The following is a 20,853-nucleotide window of genomic DNA, read 5'->3' as shown; positions in this document are numbered from 1 at the left end:
GTTACCGCAAAAAGACCGAACCACTGGAAACTTCGCGTTAAAGTTAAAGTTTAAACAACATCCACATTCCACAGCCGACATTAACATCATACCGTACAAACGTGTGGGTATGTACATACTTACTTATTGTTATTAAACTCTACGGGTAAAATTAATGGATGTCCACTCCAGAATACCTACCATTAATCGTAAAAAAATTAGCTGTTTGACAAAACAAATTGACAATGTACAACTGCAGTACATGCGCAATAAAATTAACAATCGATTGTTTATACTTGCACCGGCATATCCGGGTTGGGTTGAGTTATGCGTACGTACGTCGTACATGGTCTGCTCATTCTGCTGTATATCCGCTAGGCGCGACGGCGAGGACGCAAAGCAGAAGCGTTCAACGACCTGCCGAAGGCTTGAAGGAAATTCCTGTCTGATTCTGACCAGTCGTCAAGTACAACCGGATCGAATAATACAACCGGATCGAATCTCTCAGGTTTCTCTAGGATTTGCTTGTTGTTTCCTTCTCATGTAGAACTAATTCTTCCTTTCCTTTGAAGAATGTCGGTTCGTGAAATACTGTTGACGGTATTTGGTTTGCTTATGAGTGAAATCATAATCAAATTGTTAGTGAGATTGTACAAGGCAGCTATTTACAGCAACAATGTTTGGTTGTCGACTTCTGTGAGAATATTCGCTCTGGGTACTTTTATCCTCTGTGTTATCTGGCTGCGTCGACATTTTGATGTGGTGATTTAAATGTTTCCTCGCTGAACCGCACAGATTCCCTTTTTATGATACCAGTCATTACCTACAAATTTTCCGGCTTTCTTCATAGAGTCATAGACAACACGACGCAAAATCTAGCCATCTTTTTGACGTAACATTTGTCAGTCAAATTCAGCGTCCATGTTTGTCGTAACTCGTAAGCAGCAACCGCCCGGGCGGTATGTTTCCTATCCCTCCGCTGATTTAGCAGTGTGAGCACTGAGCAGCGACGACTGACGAGCACTTGAGCAGTGTACTTTGTAATAATCAAATAATGAATAATCTGTTATCTCTTTAGTCACTTTAGTGTTTCTAACTTTTTCTTGAAAGCCTGCAGTCTGCCTGCCATTGAGAAAAAAAGAAATCCCAACTGAGCTAGAATGTTTGCACTTTCATAATTATTCTTCGGGCTGATTCATTAATAGTTTGGCAGTCTCGATTATTGGTTTGCTCATTTTGGTTGATCCAGTATCCCACTGTTGCCTGGCCATGGATGCGCTGGAATCCCTCTGGAAGCTCATCACCAACCCCTCCCTTCCCGAATCCCCCACCACTGTGGCCGAGGCCCTGGAGAAATGTCACCCCCTCCTGTTTTCCAGTTTCTCCTCGCAGCCCTACCTGCCGAAACGCGAAGCGGTCGCCGTGACGGCCGACAGCGTCCAGAAAGCCGTCAAGACCCCCGCCGAGGTCCCCGCGGATCTCCGCGACAATTACGCCCGCCAGCTGGCCTCTGTCGCCCGCATTCTGTACCGCACTCCTTCATCTGTTGTCTCCCTATTCGATAATTGCGCTGCGGATGCCAAAGAGTCCGTGGTGACGTTGGCCGCGGAGCGGAGCGTGGCGAGGGTTCTTCGACATTATTTCCAGAAACGACGGCTGCTTCTGAATATTCATCGGTATATTTACGAGTGCTATGAAAATTCCAAAATCTCCAGCAGTCATCCGTTGGCTAATTTATTCGAGAAGTTTGTGGATGATGTGAAGGATGCCAGTGGATTGATCAATGATCTCATCGAGCAGTGTGGACTGATTTTGACGCGCTTGAATGATCACGCGGAGAAACCCGTGTTTGGACGTGATGAGACGGAGTGGTTAACGCTACAACTGGGAGAAATGAGGTACATAATATTTTATTTATTTTCCATTTTCCTTGGCAGTTGTGCTAACTGTGCCAGTGTGCCCTAACCCATTTTTTTGGATTTTGCGTAATTTTTGCCAGACGTTTGTTAGTAAATTTTGAAATTTATTGTCCTCCCAGCCATTTTCTTAAACAGGGTTTGTCACTGACTTTGTTCTTCTGGCTTTCTGAATTATAGAATAATAATTTACAATAAAACAGAAATTTTTTCTTAAAATTTTAACGTCGTTCTTTTCGCATATTTGAATTTTCCAAAGTCCTTAATATTAATCACTTTGAATTTTCATTTAGAAACTAGCTTATTCTCCAATTTTGCGATTACAATTTTATATTTGTGGATATGTGTACGCTTTCTTTGGAATTTTTGTTAATGTTGATTTTGTTCAATAGTTTAACTTTTTCATTATGTGACAGTCTGTTTTTTAGTAATTATTATACGTCAGTTATTATTTAATAAATAACAGCAATTTTTACCATTTTTACATTTTGCGTAACCTGAAATTACTTTTTTTACCTAACGATTTTTTCGGGGGAATTTTAGTTAAACAAAACTTTTTTGCAGAGATTTATCACTGTTGCTGTTTAATCTGGCGCCAATCCTCCCGAAAACCATGGTCTCTCTGGAGAAACTAACCAAACCCCTCCAGCTGGCCGGAGCCGCGCTGCAGCGCTTCCCCGTCTCCCCCGACCGCAGAACCGGGCTCCTGCAGATGGAACTGTCCCAGCAGGTGCTCCTCACCCTCACCGCCTTCACCCTGCACTACTTCAGCATCGCCACCCCGCTCTTCCTCCTAGATCCGCAGGCGCGCCACTACCTGGACCGCTTCTTCCCGCAGAACGCTCCCGTGTTCATCCTGGGCCCGGCAGCGGTGCTGTACCTGACCACCCGCGTCCAGGACGATCCCGCGCAGCAGGACGCCGTGGAGGGTCTGAGCAAGTTGTTCGCCGAGGCCAAACCGTTCGCCGCCCTGTGCTCCCTGATGCGGGCGGAAGTGATGCAGTTGGAGTTGAAGGAGCGCCTGGCGGGACTGGTGCACGATGTGGGAGAGCAGTTTATTCGCGTGTTCGGACTGAAGGTAACTTGTAATGGAATGTTCTGTGATAATTGTATGAATAGGATATTACCTAATACGTAAATAAATATGCAACGCATATTTAATACGAAAATGAATGTGTGGTACAGATCGCATATACCAGTCTGTAAGTAATGCGTATTTACGCATGCGTTTCGTAAAATAAAAATCTGCTGTCGTTTTATGTTTCTTTCTGTTGTTTGGCATTAGTTTACTGGTATTTTTTGTTGTACGTTATAAAATATGAATATAAAAAAATCGTAACTGTTGTCTTAATAATGGTGGCTATAATATATTAATAATGAATTTTATTAGAGGATTTTTTTATCTCCCGAAATTGCATTCCCTCGCTGCATGTGTTAACTTAACCGATTCCCTTTTTACTTTCAAGGAACAAAGTTTGCCATTAAAATTACGTTATTTGTAGTTGTGCAGATTATTTTCAGCAAGTTTTCATAAGTTTGGTAGCGTTGATATTTGACTTGCTCCGACAAATTGTTGTTTTTGTTGTTGATGACGCTCAGTGATATTGTAAATGGAAGTTTGATTTGGGCTGACATTTCTTAATGCGGTTGTACATACGGAATGATATTTTGATTTTTTTATTTGAATAATATGAACAATATTTTAGGAATCCTATTATGGTTTCTCTTCTTAAATAACATATTATTATTATTTTAATATTATTTTATTTAATAATTTATGACATTATTATGATACGATATTATTTTAGTCTGGTTCCCATAGGGCATTCAGCAGTTTGCCGGGGATTTCGCCAGTCTGGCCGCGGGAATCTTGCACCACCCGAAGGAGACGAACCGTTTCTGGCAGCGCTGGGTGGAGGGCAACGGCGCGGATGTGCACTACGCTTGGGGCCTGCTGGTCTCCGACCTGCGCGACCGCCTGCCCGGCAGTCTGCTGGAATTCATCACGGTGATGGGCAGCGTGTTCAAGGGCTTCAAAGAGAGCGGTGCGGATGTCGCGGAACGCGCCGGGAAATTGAACCACTTATTATGGAATCTGGATGGCTTTGTGGAGCAGCTGGGCGACCGCGAGGTGAAGGGGCTCACCCTCGTCAAAACGGAGGCGGAGGGCGTGGCGGTGGTGCGGTGTGATACCGATCGGTTCCCCCTTGGACCAGGTTGGTATTTTTCTGTAGTACGCTTTCTTTTTTTATTTCTGAAAATTATTTGCATCCGTGTTGCGTGTGTGATTTAAAATTGAATATATCAAGTTACACCTTTTATGGAATGTTCGTCTCATTTGTGTGTCGAATATTGTAGAAGAGTGGCGCCGAATTGTAGAAGTTGCTCACATTTTTAAAACAAAGTACAAATTGCGAATTTACTATTTTTTTATGTACGTTAATTAATAACCGGTCTACTTTTTATTTCTGTAATTATGTCTGAAAACTGTATGTTTTGTTTGTTCGTTTATGACATAAAATTTTACTATACCTTTATTTTTATTCAGTTACTACTTAGGCTGGCTGTCTTTTTTAAACACGAAATCTTTTTGTAACTGTCTTAAAGTATTTGAAATTTTATTTCCTTTTTGAACCGTATTATTACTTCATTATTAGGCGTACTGGTGATCCCCGCGAACAGCATGGGCTGGATGCTGACCACCGATCACCTGGTTGATCTGAAATGGGTGCTGCACAACAAAGGGAAATACAGTGTCTGGGCGCTCATTGCCGGTCATATACTCCGCATGTCCCAGTCCACAAAAATTGCTGGTAAGAAGTTTTGTTGCCCCGTGTTTTTTTATGACGGAGAATTTAATTAAAATGCTGTTGTCGCAATAGAAAAATACGCTGAGATGGTGGATGACCTGGGGAAAATCGTTAAATTCTACGTGTCCAGCTTGAAAGCGGACGGGAAGACGCACGACGATCTGGAGCAGGTGCTGGTGATGATGTGCCGCGTCATTGGCCAGCTGATGCTGGTCGGGGAGGATGTGGCCGATGAAAAGTCCAAGCACGCGCTGGTGAAGACTGCGTTTGATCTCTGCGCCGTGGAAGCCAAGTTCCGTGATTTGGTGGTATGTACTATGTTCTGTTACAGTTTGGGCTTATTTTCTCGATGTCTGCTCTTGCTGTTTGTACTATCCGTTTTTATAACAATAAAATCATAAGCCTTCTAAAACATTTGTTGGTAAATGACAGCCAGAAATTTGTGGATTATAATTTGTGCGAAATTGATCTTACTAATGAATAGTATCAACCAAGACAAAATCGTAGTGAAGTGGATTCTGTACAATTACGTTGTGGTAAATATCATGGATGTATACTACTTCTTAAGTACTAACTTTCGTTAGTAGGAAGTTATTTTGGGTGAGGTGATTCCTTTTTTCGAAACATCTTTCATAATAATTGTTATTTGTCAGTGTATCGATTTTTTATGTCAAGTATTTTGCAACATTTTTTTTCTAGAAGCTGAGCATGCTCGTTTCATCTAACGTTCGGACGATAATCCCTTTAAGAACCGTTATGTGCCTTCCTTATTCACCTACAGTATTTGGAAATTATTCTTTTAGTTTGTCAATGATTTGGACTTCATCGCACGGAACCTCTTCCCGAAGGCGGTGCGGCAGGGCGCGTCCGAAGCTGACTGGATTCGTAATGGAAATTTCACGTGGTTTTCCCCGTTCTGGCAGGAATTAGCCAGGCATTCCAGTTCCAAAGATTTTATGCGGACGTTGGGAAAATTAGCATCGGCCATGGAAAGCATTGTTCGGGTAATAAATTTCATGTTGTCACTTCTAACGCTTCAGTAAGCGTTGCTGAATTTACGGCTCAATCAACGGTGCAGTCTAGGACGCGGCACTTTTCTGATTTTACGTACTGTACTTTATCATTTTTTTTTATTACCAAGATATGTATCGTCTTTCAATTTAAGTTATTATTTGATTGTTTTCTTTACCGGCTATTTTATTACTTTCTTCTTTAGTTGTGGCTTCCTTTTTAATGTGTTGTATTTTTGCAGAACGTAAATGGTGGCAGTAGCTCGAATGCGACGACACAACAAGCCAACCTCTTCCTCTTGAACATTGGAATTCCGTTGGTGGTCCAGTTGGAGGAACTCTCCGAAGGTAAACGACCACGAATGTAGTAAAACATCAAAACAATAAAGCAGAATTGAAAAATAAATGTGCGTGCAGGTAGATTAATCAAATAAATGTTTTAAAAACACCTAGGTCTGTCTGTTTTAAATGTTCAACAATGTTCAACAATTAAATATTCAACAACAACAATTTTTTAAATATTTAGCAACAATTATATTCAACAACAACAACAACAAATTTAAATATTCAATATACAACAACAAAATATTCAACAATATACAACAATGTTGTCGTCGTAGGCATCCCCATTCTGCAGTACGCACTGAGTATCGTGGAATCCCTGGGCGCTGTGGCGGATACGGAGGCCACTATCCGCAACGTGGCCGCGGATTGTTTGTACGAAGGCCCGGCTGGCCAAGCGCTGGTGGAGCTGTTGAACCGCGGTGGCCGCCTGCTGAATCTCTTCCTCCACAACGACGCTCCCTCGCGGTACGTAACGCGCATGCCGTTGTGTCAGAAATCTGATATTACTTTTATTATATTTAACATTAATTTTTTTCAGATTCAGTACGATTTTGTTCTGTAAATTTTTAGAATTGTGATTTTTTTAAAGTTAATAACTCGTGTGATGTTGTATTACGGTTATTTGTGCGTGCGGCTTGGATTTGCTGTTACCGTTTTTCAGAAAAAATATTTTCAACGCTCTTGTATTGACACTTATTCATTAAAAATATTTAGAATACTTTTATGTTAAAAATAAATTCAAAACATTTTTATCGCTTTTTTAGAAACAGTAAAGTGTAAGGGTGATAACTGAACGAAGACTAAAACACTCACTGTAACCTTCGCACTACGATATTCCTATAAGTTGCCCACGAAATACTTGGTAGACCGGAGCGTGGCTTAGGCCTGATCTGCGTTTTAACTAAATACGACTTTAATTATAAACTGATGAGATATTTAGTTATATTAAATAATGATAATTTAAACAGGGTGTTTCTGTCTGAACGTTCCGATGAAGTCCACTTTGTCCATCTGGTCCTCGGCATCTTCCGACACCTTCTCCGGCGCCTCCCCGAACGCGTCGACACCCTGACCGCCCTGGAGCGGTCCCTGTGCAGCCTGGAGAAGCACAGGCAGGTCCTCAGCGTGGGCGTGCCCAACGCCTACGCCGAACTGTACCGCCACCCCAAACACGGCCTGCTGCAGCTGTGCCGCTACGTCTACAACGCCAGCGATGCCGGGATTGTCCAGTTGGCCGCGGCCGTCCTCACCCGGCTGCTGGTGCTGCAGCGGATTTCCCTGGTGTCCGTCGTCAAGCAGGACGCCGATGATTTCGTCCAGGGCGTGTTCCGGCTGTTGCAGTGTCCGCGACCGGAAGTGGTGCGGCAGATGTGGACGTTCGTGGCGGTGTGCGAGGCGCGGCAGCCGCGGATGCTGGATGTGTTGGTCAATCTGCAGTATGACGCCGGCAGCAAGAAGGTACTGTTAATATGTACAACTGCAGTTAGTGTTGACGAAGTTCGTAGAACAATGGCATTGGGTGCTTCATAAAGGTTGCTGTCTCTGTTTGCAGTTTGCACTTTGCGTTGTATTTACATTGTATCAGCGAGATCGTGCACGGATAGCTTTTTTACTTTATTGATTTGATATAAAAATACACGTATAATAAAATTTCAAATTTGAAATTTTCTCATGAAAATAACAGTGTATTTGTACAGGCGTTGTTTTATTACCTAGACTCCAGATATGTTCTTGTGAATTTTGTCAATCCAGTGCATGAATGAATAATTATTATTGGGTCACTAACTTCATTTTTTGTAATTTGCTCATTTTGTTATTTCACTGGAAGTGGCCAGTGGAATGAAAAAAGGTTTTCTATTCTTTCAAGGTTTTCGAATTGGTTTTCGAATTTCAAATTTGAAATTTTCCCATGAAAATAACAGTGTATTTGTACAGGCGTTGTTTTATTACCTAGACTTCAGATATGTTCTTGTGAATTTTGTCAATCCAGTGCATGAATGAATAATTATTAATATGAAATATTATTAATTATGAATAATTTTCTTTTTTTAGTTATTAATTATGAATAAATATTATTAATTATGAATATTTTTTTTTTTCATTTTCATTTTTTTAGTTATTAATTATGAATGAATATTATTAATTATGAATAATTTTCATTTTTTTTCTGATAAGCCGCGACGGAACGCAGTTTCGCAATTCTAATATGAAAAAGCGTTCCTGTTGTTTTTTTCAGTATGAATTGGATATTCCGCATTTGGGCAGTCTGCTGGACATTGTCATCAGCGTCCTGAAACACCCCGCCTGCGACGAATCCCAGCAGGGCGCACTGGATTTCTGTCTGCAGTTGTTCAGCTCGAAAACGGATCTCGCGGAATATCTGTACAAAAAGTATGGGAATTTTAAAGGTTTTCAAAATGTTTTGAAGTCAGCAGCAATACGTACTGCACGCTGAAAGCTGCAGTATGCCACTGCACTACGATAATGATGTAGTTACTTAGTGTATAATGATGGCGAGATAGGTAAGCTGAGATGGAGCTGTGTTTTCTCGTTGTAGGAGAGAATTTTGGGGATTGGTGATGGATGTGCTGATCAGCGCCAGTAGCCCATCGTTGCCGTGGGAGAAGAAATTATGCTGCGTGTACGCCTGTGATCTCGTTGCCGGTGAATGTCTGCGCAGTCAGCTGAATTCGCCGCTGTTTGACAAGCAGTTTATAGAGGAAAATTGGACGAGTTACATCAACGACGAAATACCAAAGATTCTTTCGGTAAAAATATTGCATTAATTTTTCGAAAAGTGTTGTATATAATAAGAATTTGTTTTTGTATTTCTGCAGCATTTAAACCGGGATGTGGCGCAAGCCGCTGCCGCATGGCCGTTTGACAGTATTGCGATGAAGATCGTGGCGCGTTTCTTCGAGTCATGGTGCGCCGTGAATCTGCTGTGCTTAACTCAGGTACTGCATGTATTTTGTTTTTATTCACTGGTTTTTTTATTGAAGTTAAATAAATAAAAACATTTGAGCATTTTTTGTATCCGATCGAAAGAACTTTCAGTTACAAATGCAGACAGTGGTTGTGGTTAATACGGAAACATCCCATGTTCTACGATTGCGCTGTGAACTGGATTATCCGGACTAGATGTAATAATAATAATTATGTGATTTCCTCATCCTCGTACTTAAAATATTTTCGAAAATATTAATACAGTAGTTTAAGTAAGAAGTAATTATAATAAAGTATTAATAATTAAAGTAATAACAGTAATCAAATTTTCTAGTGTTTTTGTGTCCTTTGCTTCCTTCTTGATCATTTATTGCTGTTTCTTTAGTAACATTACATTTTTTGCGATAACTTTTATTTATTAAAATTTTGATTTGTTAATTCATGTTTTTAGGAGTCGTTGCGAGGCATCGTCAGCGCCGACACCTTGCAGAACATCATCCGTCCGACGTTTATTTTGTTAAACCGCAGTCTGGCCAGTCCCGCCGCCGGCCTCTTCAGCGCGGCCATCGTGCGCGGTCTGCTGCGCATGCTGACACAGTGGCGCCGCCACCTGACCACGGATCTTTTTCTCTCGGTCTTGCACATCGCCGACGACCTGACGCAGTTCATCTGCTCGGCCGCCGACGGGGCGCAGTGGAGTCACGCGGCGCGCAGTAGTGTCCTGCATCTGGACAGCGTCATGCTGGGGATCATTGGCGGATTGGATGCGGAGGAGGAGCTGGACGTGGCGCTGAAGCGACCCCTGCGCGGGTTGTTCGAGACGGCGCTGGGCGTCGTCGGGCATTGGACGCTGCGATGGAGTGTGGAGAAGGACGAGGAGGAGGAGATGGGCAACATGCTGGGAAATGCTGTAAGAAATAGTATTTAAAAGTTTTTAATATGATTTACTTACTCATATATCATTTTTTGGTTGCTCTTTTTTTCCTTAATTCCGGAAGTACTTTTTGTCGTAAATTCTTTGTTCTTATTTTAATCTGTTTTTTTCTTATTTAATTTTTACGTTCAGTGTGGTGTTTTTGCTCAGTTTAATATAATTTATATTGTTATTTTGCATTTCTTCTTTTTTATCATTTAAAATTCGGCGATATGGCTGATTTTTCGGATTTTTCTTTCGCTGATACGCTGATCCGTACATCGCAGTTCTGTCTTGGCTTCACATTATGTGTGGGAATATTAAGTTAAAGTATTATTAATTTGTTCGTTGCGGATAAAGTGGTGTAGACGATTCTTAACGATAAATCTCAGTGTAGACGATTCGGTGACTAAATTTTTCGCAGTCCTCTGAGCTCTCGCCGGTTTCTTTTTAGGTGAATTTGCTTGTTGCCGTCGTGAAGTTGGTGGGGAATAACAGTCTGAACGGGTTGGACGAAGGGGTGCAGATCTTCCAGTCGGAGTGTCTGTGCGAGAAGATTCTGATGAAAACCGTGGAAATGCTCAAGGTTTGTACGGCATACAAATGTCCTTACATTAAAATATGTGCAGTATAAAAGGGGCTGCTACAGATTGAACTACAATAAAATCCTACGCTGATTTCTCATACCGGTAAAAGCTTGAGTTTTAGAAAAAAAACATTTCCTTGATTCTAAAACTTAATGTCGTAAAGTGTTTCCATTTTAAGCAAGGATTGCGAAGGAACGCAAAAGCTCCGTTAAATTCCTTTTTTATGTGATCATTTCCACTGTACTACGTTACTCTGTAGTCTGCACTGTTGGCCAAATTCAGTTGTGTTAGTCGCACGATTAATGAATCTTTCAGTATTAATGAATACTGGCTGACGTCCAGTCGTCCAACGGGTGATTGCTGGTCACTATACTGATTACTGACGGGTTTCAGAGAGTGTTCAGTGAATTAGTTTTTTTAAAATATACAATTCATATTTCAATAATCCAGCGAAGGTTTCGCAATGCAGTACTTGTTAGTTGTTACCTTTATTTCGTTGCGTTTTTCTCGGTGCTTAGCGCGAGCGTGTCATTGGCAATTTGATAGATTTCCTGGGGAATGTATCAAAATCAGCCTGATTCTCTCTTTGTCGTTTCATACAGTTGCTCAAGTATCCGCTCATCGCGCAAAAATTCCTGGATTTCTTTTTGCACTTGTCGCTGCACGACAGCGGGGCGGCGTTGCTGCGCGATATCGGTTATTTAACCTGCATTGCCGGACCGTTGTCCAGCGTGTTTGCGCCGGTGAGGGAGCTGTTCGTGGAGCGCAACACGGCGGAGATGAACGTGGAGGACACGGTGCTGGTCAGGGAACAGCGACAGCGGCTGCCGGTGTGGCTGGACGTGTACCTCACCGGGTTGACTGTTAGCTACAATGTCATTCACAGCGGACGTCAGCGCCACACGCAGACCGATGCGTTTATCGTGCCGCAGCTGGGATGTATGCCCCATGTAAGTCAACCTGGTGATATCTTGCCATTTGTTTGCGATATTTCAACAGCGATATAAAAAATTGTGTTGCACACCATTTGCTCTGTTTTGGTGAATTTTTCATATCTGGCAAATAATGTTCGGGTGTCATCGGAAAAGTTTTTAAGCGTTAGTTTTTCTTCGCGTCCGTTCATTGCGGCCACATACGATCGCTACGGTCAACGCTTAATTGCGAAGGATTTGGTAGTGCAGCGGTTAAACTTAAAATCTTCCTCTGCATAATATGAAAGCGCGATGGTGCTGTGGTTAGCGAGAACATCGAATACCCGAGAAATAAAACTAAGTTATGAAAAATTATTTTAAACTTTTTTGTTAAGATTCTTTTACGTTACGTGTATCTTTTTTTTGAATTGCGTAGAATTGAACCATTTTCGACGCAAGTTGTGAACAACATATTTTTAGCGCATCCATACAGCGAACACCGTGAGTAAAACTGACTGTTGCCCTGCCAAATGTCCATTAATATTTTCAGAGTGCCGTTTAACAATTTTTGATGGCTTAATTTTTTCGTTTATAAACACATGCAGTGTGAAAAGTGTTTTTAATTTGTTTATTACCGAACAGAATTTTGCAAATTATTTGATGAGCAGGAACTTTCCCAGCTGAATTCAACAGGAGTGTGTCGTTTGTGCAGGTGATCAATGTCTTTCGCGGTGAGCCGACGCTGGCTGCCTGGCGTTTCCTGGAATTATTCACCCGTCTGCTGGGCGCGGTGGTGGTCCCGGGGAAGAACAGCAGCGCCAAAGATGTGTGTCAGACGCACATTCCCAGTCTGTACCACCTCGTCTGCCATCAGCTGATGAAGTTCGCCGACGTGTTGACCGCCGATGCGACGCTGCTCTCCGGCCGTCTGATCCAGCTGATGCTCAACTGTGGATTGTCCTGTTTGAAGATTATGGGCGTGGATCAGCCTGGACTGTATGAAATGCTCACTGATCAGGTGGATTTCGACTATTTTCTGTTATAATTTCTATTTTCTATCTACTTCTGTTTTCTGCTTCCCTTTTTATTTTCTTTTTATTCGACTGTTTTCTGTTTGAATCATGTTATTCATGCCCACAAGAAAATTTTTACTTAATTTTTACTTTTATTTTCCTTATTTTTTAATTTTCTTTTATTTTAATCAAATGGAAGACTAAAATTTCGATCGATAGAGAAGAATATTTGAGTGTTGTGTTGATTCTCCGCGCAAGAAGAGATGGCGAATTTTTTATCTATTTTTCGCCATCTTCCGGCTGATTATTTTTATTCTGATAACATGGTGTATTTTTCAGAAATTCCTTCTGCCGTCCAGTTCGGTGCGCAGCATCGTCGATTACAGTTTCGGCAGTCCGATCTCCTTGGAATTGGCGCCGACATTGTCTTTCGGCACGCTGGTCCATATCATCCGCACGGGTGTGGAAATCCTCCAAAAGGTCAGACAGTATTTCCCAATTTTTATCTGGAGGACGAGAAATTAATTTGCACTTTTTTTCTTGCGGTTATTCGCATTTGCTTATTTAGGAAATGAAAAAACTATGAATTTGCTTGCATGTTTTCCCCAAATATTAACGCTGCGTAGTCTTCGTTTGGCGATTTCCAGATGATTCTGCTGCCGAAAGTAATTATTATTTAAATCTGATGATATTTTTTTATGATGTTAGCTTTACTTTTCGGCTGGAAAGGTTTGAGATTAATTTCTTACTGTTTATTATGTGCTGTAGGAGCAGCATTTTTTTGTATACTCGTATAAATCGTTACGCGGTTACAGGTCGATCCGGCTCCGCTGGCCAGCGTGGTGTTCGCCCGGGAATCCGCGTCCACCAGCGCCGATTTTCTGCCGTTGCTGCATTTCGTGCAGCGCACCGCAGTGTTGTTGCTGCAACAGGCCAGTGTCTTTGTCGTGGGATTCGGCCAGCTGTCCGACGAGTCCTGGCAGGAAACGCTGCGGGAACTCAACAACGAAATCGTAAGCAAATGATTCTAAATCGAGCGTATCACTGTAGTCAGAATTGTCCGTGCATAACTAAAATCGAATAATAAATTAAATTAAAATGGATTTGTACTGCGACATTGTAGCTGATGGCTGTGTAGCGTCGTAGTGTACGGGTCCATTTTAGAGGTTTCCCGCGGAGTTCATGCGAAGCAGTTGTGCGTCGTTCAGGCATTCGAATTGTAGCTGATTTATCGTTTCTGATTTTGTTTACAACAAAATCTGTTTTTTTCCCTCCAGATGGATCTGCAGCAGTCGCTGCACGCTTTCCTGAACAAACTGGAAGACAATTTAGAGACGTCGTCGCTGCGTGAACCGAGCGGACCGACGACGCTGCTGCCGCTGATCAGCCAGCTGTTTCTCAATTTCCGTTTATATTACGATGAGACGCGCGACAGCTACGGCGAGCCATCCTCCCTCGCATCTCTGCCCCGGGGCGGCGACCGCAAAAAGTCACCTTTCACTTGGCGTAAATGTTTTTTAATTGGCTGCGATTGTGTTTTCTGTTTTGGGACGTTTTTTTAATGTTTCGGAGTTTTACTTGTCAGTTGTGTTAAGTTAACCAGTTTTGTATGTAGATGAGAGCTAATATTAAAGTGATGGAGAGAAATGATTACAGCTGCAGACGCTGGTAATTTTATAATACTGTACACTGGCTTTTTTCGCATTCCGACCGGTGTCAGAATACTTTCAATTTCAAAATTCACACGGTCACCGAAACAAATTCCTGATTATTCCCGACTCGGGAATCCAGAGTAATGAAAAATGCACAGTTCAAATAAAAATTTAAGTGCCTACAGTCTGTATAATCACAGTAAACACTCCAACAGAAATTTCCAATTATTCCACAGGGAAAAGAAAGCACATCTCAGATAAACATTCCAGCCTATTCCATAATGTTAAACGAAGTATAATCCCAACAGAGAGAAAATTCAATTTCAACAATGGAGCAATCAAAACTGAGACAAACAGAAAGTGAGACGGTTTGGGACGAAATTGTGTTTGTCACAAGGAAGATAAGATTGATTACAAGGCAATTCCTATGTTCTCACAGCGCGAAACAACTTTGTTTGTCTAAGATATGTAAACTGCAAGTGCAAATCTCGTTGATTACTGCCGTGTTACGTGCGCATAGTTGCGTGGTCATCTATGTAACGCATTGCATGGAGGGAAATGGCGATCAGAATGTTGCTTAATCCTGCACCGTGGTCCGTGATCAAAAACCCAATGGAGAGAAGTTAAATCCTGTTTCTAACCGTATCAAGTTCGCGATAAAACTAACGATTTTCCCCCATCGCATTCAAAAATGTCGCAAACGTCGCACTTGTGTGAAGGAGGCACTATTTAACGTGGCTTGAAAATATCAACACCATCCTTGGTTTAAATATGGAAATGTTTACATTTCTATTCACTATGCAGTCGGTTAATGCTTTGACTGACCAGGTGAGAGTGTTATCAACAGGCTGGCAGCGGACTTCAGATTATCTGTTCAGCCGCTGAAACTGTGCCCCCGCGGTGTACATACTGTATTTCGCACTAAGCGCAACCGTTATTCATGCCAGGTTGTCTTTGCGAGAGACAGGGAGAGTGTTCAAGGAAAATGGTACCGAGATTAATTTTCAAAGCAAGATGGTGTTTGTACAAATGTAACTATGTTATCAAGCACTGCTCCCTAATGCGATCTGTTCGCCTTCACACCGAGCTTGAGTCTGACCCGATCTCTGCTTTGCAAAACATATCGACGAACTACCGGTCACTGATCGGTATTTTTTCCAACCAGTGGCCCTCGAAACTATGGGAAGCTGGGGCGAAAGTACACGTCAGTTCATCAGTGAAGTCGGCCGGCGTATCAAAGAGCAAACAGGAGAAGCGCGCGCTACTCAGTATTTGTGGCAACGTATAAGCGTAGAAATTCAGCGCGGAAATGCGGCTTCTTTCCTGGGGACGGTCGGATGTTCTCGAGAGTTTACTTGTTCTAATTATTGGGTTGTAAAGTTAAATTTAAATGGCATTGGCTTGTACAAGTTGAAATAAAGATTATACGTCGTACTACCGGTTGATTACATTAGCATTAGGTCATTTTATCCGCAGTGATTCAGCACTGATAGCAGTTTATTCATTTTCTTCCGGGCCTTGGACAATCACGCAAGGAAGCCGCCTGACAAAATTTTGATTTCTCATCATCAAGCAACGGAAGTGTATTATATCTGATAGAATAACTGCGTGATAGCGATTACCTTTTGATCGACCGTTTTTAAGGGGGTTTAGAACCAAGAAATTAGCATCACAGGTTTTTCCTGGACCCGTTTAAAAAAAGGCTTTTAAATGAATAACAAGGCTTTTAAATGAATATATTTCTGTGAATTTCAGTCCAGATTGCGGTTTATATCACTTGGGGCTGTCGCTCAAGTTCTCAAAACAAGTAATTATCCTCCCGTATATGGGCGTGTAACTTCTGCGCAGAACACTGTTCTGAGTGTGATGTGTTAACTAAAATTTAATGTCAGCGCAGCCTTCAAAAAGGTCATCAACGACACACCGATACACCATGTCTAATGGCATTTCCTTCTGTCCTATTCGCACCGGTTTTGGTAAGAATCTCCCCGTGCTCCTGTTGTGTTGCGCATTATTTCTGGCAATCTTCTGCTTGTGGCACATAAACGGATCTCGTCAAAAGTGTCCGAATTTCGCCGTTCCCGTGATTATTTCAAGGAAAAATTTTTTCTGCAACGGAACCGGGTACTTTGATGCATGGACCGAACGCCCAGTCAAACTGATTGCGTTCTATGGAGACAGCGATATGATAAGCGCCACCGGCAGCGTACCGGTGTGCGAGGCGAAACCCAGTACGTTGATGGGTCGACGAAATATTTCTCAGGAAATAAAATCTGACAAGGAAATTGTGGCTGAGAATCCGCATGTGGAACATGGCGGCAGCTATCGCCCGAAGCATTGTGTCCAGCGTGGTCGAATGAAAGTGGCGGTATTGGTGGCATACCGGAGCCGTACGGAACATCTGCGTAGGTTGGTTTTTGTCTTCGGTAGAGCACTCACTGAAATCGTCGTAACTCGTAAGTAACGCCTTGGTAGTTATAATTATTTTATTGTGATCTGTAGAAATCTTGCTGAACAATCTCCACCCGTTTCTTCAACGACAGCAGCTGGACTATACCATTTTTGTCGCGGAACAAAGTGGAAATGCAACATTCAACCGAGGTAAAGGAAACAATAACGCCATGACTTTATTATCGGAAAACGTTTGTAGGATGGGTCAAAACAGTGGGAAGTATTAGTAAATTAATGTGAGTGAGACTTTGATGATAAGGTTGCATTTTTGCTAGCGATAAGGTTTCATTTTGTGCTCTTAATTCCTAGGCAAGCTCTTCAACACGGGATTCCAAGAGGTCAACAAATTGTCCGGTTACAGTTGTTTTGTCTTCCACGACGTAGATCTTTTACCGGAAAACGACCATAATTCATACTTTTGTCCCACGATACCGACTCTTTTAGCCAGTGTGATGGATAAGAATCAGTACAAGCCGTTTTACGACACTTATTTTGGTGGAGCTGTCTCGTTTCTCGTCGACATTTTCAGCAAATAAATGGGTTTTCCAATGTCTACTGGGGCTGGGGTAAGTAGTTATTCTAAATAATGCTGCACAACAGCACTTTGGTTGATGGTAGAACTGAAAGGAACATGAATCCGATCACGTATTGTAAGCATGAGATACCAACCACTGTGTGCAACTGAATGAAGGTATGAGGATGCGCTTCGACTTCGTGATCGCCTAAAAACTGGCGAGAATAAGGGATCACCTTGCCCGGCTTGTGCGGCACAGCCAGCCACCGAGGGAAGGCAGTCCAGTGACACGACGCGTAGACTTCTGTGTTAAACTCAAACCCTTGCATCTTGCACATTTCAGAATTTAATCGTACAATCTATCTCTCAAAAGAGCAAGAACAAAATAAAGATTTTCGATAAAAATTAAATAGGAAAAAATTAAGATTAGAAAAAAATTAGGATTTTCGATACCAAGCAAGCCATTATCTATGGGAACAGCGCAATTTAAAGCCAAGAAACACAGTTATTCTCGCCAGTTCTTTTTTAGGTTATCATGAACACGAAGCGCATCCTCGTATTCGTAAACGACTTTTTGAAAAAAGCTCATTTAGTACCGTTGTTCACAACACAGAAATACATAGCGGGTCGATGAAGGTGATCTTATACTGTTATCTTTCAAAATACAAAATCAGTGTTTCAAACGATCAGAAAGCGAAACCGTCGTTTTGTTTAAAGGTTCCGAAGACGATGACTTGGGCGAGCGGGTCCGAACGAAGCTGGGTAAGCCGGGAAGAGTGCCCTTCGATATAGGCCAGTACACCATGATTAAGCACGGCAGAGATTCTGGCAATCCATTCAATCCCAAAGGTCAGGAACTAGCCAAAAACGCCACACAGAGAATGGAGACAGATGGTTTATCGAATGTCCATTATACGATACTGCAATCTGAGCTGCGACCACTATACACTTGGATGCTGGTGGATCTGGGTGCACCACCGTAACTCGTTTATCGCTGTACTTGGACCAGGAAAAACCAAAGGTGTTAAAATTTGTTTCAGATTAATCACTTTTCAGTGTTTATTCACCGTATTTGCGAATGGCACTCCCGCAATAACACTGTCTCATTCGCATTATTTTGTATTGGTTTTCGACAATTGACAAAGTAGTCGGTACTTTGTTACTGCGTGATATCATAGCAAAGACTCATAAAACCTTCATATTTATCAACAAACGGCTTTGCTCTCGATAGAGTTACCTTTGAAAAAAGTCTTTTAATTAGCTGGAATATCCAGATAAAGGTCAAAAAGCAAATGCAAGCTGCTCAGTTCGTTGTGAAAACTTTACGATAGTGCTACTGCTCGTAACAACTTGCTCACAACTGCACACGAACAGGTAGTAAATGTAACTAAAGTTTTTTCGGCTGCATTTGAATGTTAAGTTCAAGCTCTATTCGGAAAAATTTAAAAGATAACGAATTGTATTGAGATCATACGCCGGAAATGGCCGGAAAAGATGGGGCCTATATTTGCGATGGTGCAAACATGATCGACAAAGAAGAGTATTATGCTGCAGCTGTTAGCTTAATAACATAGAGGATGTGTAACGATCTGATAATATTCGTCACTGTCGTCCGAAGAAGATTCTTACAATGAAGATTCACTCTCTATTGTGCACTGCTTAATATGGGATGAATCATACTGAAGACGGGGATCATCGATTGACTTTCTTGACTTCCCGGCGCACTTTGGTGCTGTGCAGCCTCTGTACTGGTACAATACATTGTGCATGGCAGTATAGATAGATATAAGACGTATGGGCTGCTGATCGGATTGTACAGACATATTATTTGTGTTGCTTGCTGTATCTGTACTGCACTTCACCATAAATTTATACACTTCACTTCAACGTACCAGTAATACTCGTTCGCATAACAAGATTGCAATTGCAAAGACCATCATGGTTCAAGTTAATAAGTCTAATGCTTTTTAACAAGTAACGAACGGAATATTAATGGCGCTCCATGAATGTACTCGTCCGTACGACAGCCGACGTCAGCACTATGTTCTTCCAACCGAGAGCATTCACTTATGGGAGCGTGTTGTCGTCGCGAACTATGCCACAGCAATAAACACGGCATTGTTCTTCCTTAAGATTACCGCAATGGCACTCACGGCAAGTTTCTGCAAGGCCCCGGGTTTTTCCACCAAAACGGTGAGCGACTTCTTACTTACAGTATTTTAGAGCTGCTTTTGCGAAATGGATTATGACATATTAACGATTACCACGCCTGCCAATAAATTTAATGGTAATTGGTTTGTAAAGTTACGTAGCATCCTTATTACTGTGTTAGCTAGCGTAAGTCAAATTTACACTTGCCGTACTTGAAATGCCTGCATGCTTTTCAAATTTTTATACAGTACTTAAGTTGATAATAATAATACTGCAATATTTTGTAAATTTGTGGTAACTTGTATTTGTGTAGTCTAACCATAAGTGCATAGTCAATACTGTAGTGTCGAACTGATCACAGTTCGTGCAAGATCAAGCCAATTATGATTGTTAGAATGGGCTTTTCGATGCGGTTAATGACTGTGACACAAATAGATAAGTAAAAATAACACAGAACATACCAAACCTCATAAAACATAGGATCTAGCTAATAAGCGGTGCTTAACGGCAACAGCCATCCAAGAAAGAATAGTTGCAGTAATTAATAGTGATCTCTATCTGTAATTAGACTAGTAATAACTGAAACAGTACCAGTCAGACAGTAGTCAGGAAATGGAAACAAGTCAACGCATAAAATTATCAAGACGTTAATTGCAGACGCTGAGCGAAGAGCACCGCATCCTTGAACAAGCCGTGAAGCAGTTTGCTATGATTGGACCGTCCCTGTTGTTCTGTTTTGCTCCCCTCGGCGCCCAGGCCAGAACTCTCGCTCTCTTGGTGTCCCTGCGAAAACTCCGCCCATCGGCACCGGAATCCTCGATATTTCCGCTAACTGCGGCATCCACGCTATCGTGCATTAACGCGTGCCAACAAGCGCGTAGTGCCATGACTACCGGCTCCTTTGTACCGCCACTGTACAAGCCGTCTGCACCGTGTACTTTGCTATATTCTATTACGTTTTAGAGAGTGCCGATCCGAGGTCAGGCGATATTTTTTATGGTCAGACGCGAATTGTCGGGTTTGTCCTCATATTGGAGACCATCGGCTATGTTGTATGTCGGCACTGCATTGGTCCAATCGATGACCTTCGGAGAAGCATAATGTCGGCGTGGTATATTGATAACCGCTGGACCATCGCGCTACTTTCCTGTCGCCTGGACCGTATACCATCCGAGGCGGCTGTTATCTTTGCCCTGAAAAACTATTCCTCAGTCGGCGCGATGCATTTATAAGTCTACACTGCAGCAGTACAAACATCGCACTTCACGTGTCAAATTTCACGATGATCTAGTACGGTTGTTTCTTCCTTTGGCGATCGCCACCGGTCTGTGCGAACAAAAGAGAACGAAGTTGCTTCGACGTTTATCTATTTTGATAATTGGTAAAACATCCTGAATCGGGCATGAAACTTCTGAAAACACGCTATAAATTATATTCTACAGTAAACCAAACCACAGTTCTAGGATTTTTTTTTAAACCGGTAGGATTTTTTTCCGTAGCTGCTAAGTCGTGCCCGAAACCTAGTGGAACTTTTCCCACAACTAAGGTTGCTTAATTGAGCTAGGTATCATGGGGAATTGTGTTATATGACTTACCTGGTTAGAATATTTTATCGTAACTGGTTTCATAATGCACCCTATGTGTACAGTTTTTAA

The 20,853-nt window shown here is 42.0% G+C and overlaps 2 protein-coding genes across 2 annotated transcripts; both read left to right on the top strand.

Annotated features, from left to right (window-relative positions):
• The first annotated feature begins 458 nt into the window (after positions 1-458).
• LOC129589547 (uncharacterized) lies at positions 459-14,066 on the top strand. Its single transcript, XM_055484342.1, has 19 exons — positions 459-1,877; positions 2,460-2,973; positions 3,718-4,111; positions 4,553-4,708; positions 4,778-5,013; positions 5,509-5,709; positions 5,958-6,063; positions 6,336-6,525; positions 7,029-7,518; positions 8,297-8,451; positions 8,618-8,828; positions 8,898-9,017; positions 9,458-9,916; positions 10,374-10,505; positions 11,109-11,456; positions 12,130-12,435; positions 12,770-12,910; positions 13,246-13,443; positions 13,708-14,066. The coding sequence occupies exons 1-19, from the start codon at positions 1,249-1,251 to the stop codon at positions 13,990-13,992; spliced, it is 5,271 nt and encodes a 1,756-aa protein (XP_055340317.1). The 5' UTR covers positions 459-1,248; the 3' UTR covers positions 13,993-14,066.
• Positions 14,067-16,267: 2,201 nt separating this feature from the next.
• On the top strand, positions 16,268-18,030 carry LOC129589580 (beta-1,4-galactosyltransferase 3-like). Its single transcript, XM_055484379.1, has 4 exons — positions 16,268-16,487; positions 16,585-16,683; positions 16,843-17,028; positions 17,765-18,030. Exons 1-4 carry the CDS (start codon positions 16,268-16,270, stop codon positions 18,028-18,030), a joined length of 771 nt encoding a protein of 256 aa, XP_055340354.1.
• The last annotated feature ends 2,823 nt before the right edge of the window (positions 18,031-20,853 follow it).

Source organism: Paramacrobiotus metropolitanus, unplaced genomic scaffold, assembly GCF_019649055.1.
Source record: "Paramacrobiotus metropolitanus isolate TYO unplaced genomic scaffold, Prichtersi_v1.0 Parri_scaffold0000036, whole genome shotgun sequence".
Lineage (NCBI taxonomy): Eukaryota > Metazoa > Tardigrada > Eutardigrada > Parachela > Macrobiotidae > Paramacrobiotus > Paramacrobiotus metropolitanus.
Note: the sequence above shows the minus strand (reverse complement) of the source record. Positions and strands in the feature narration are given on the sequence as shown.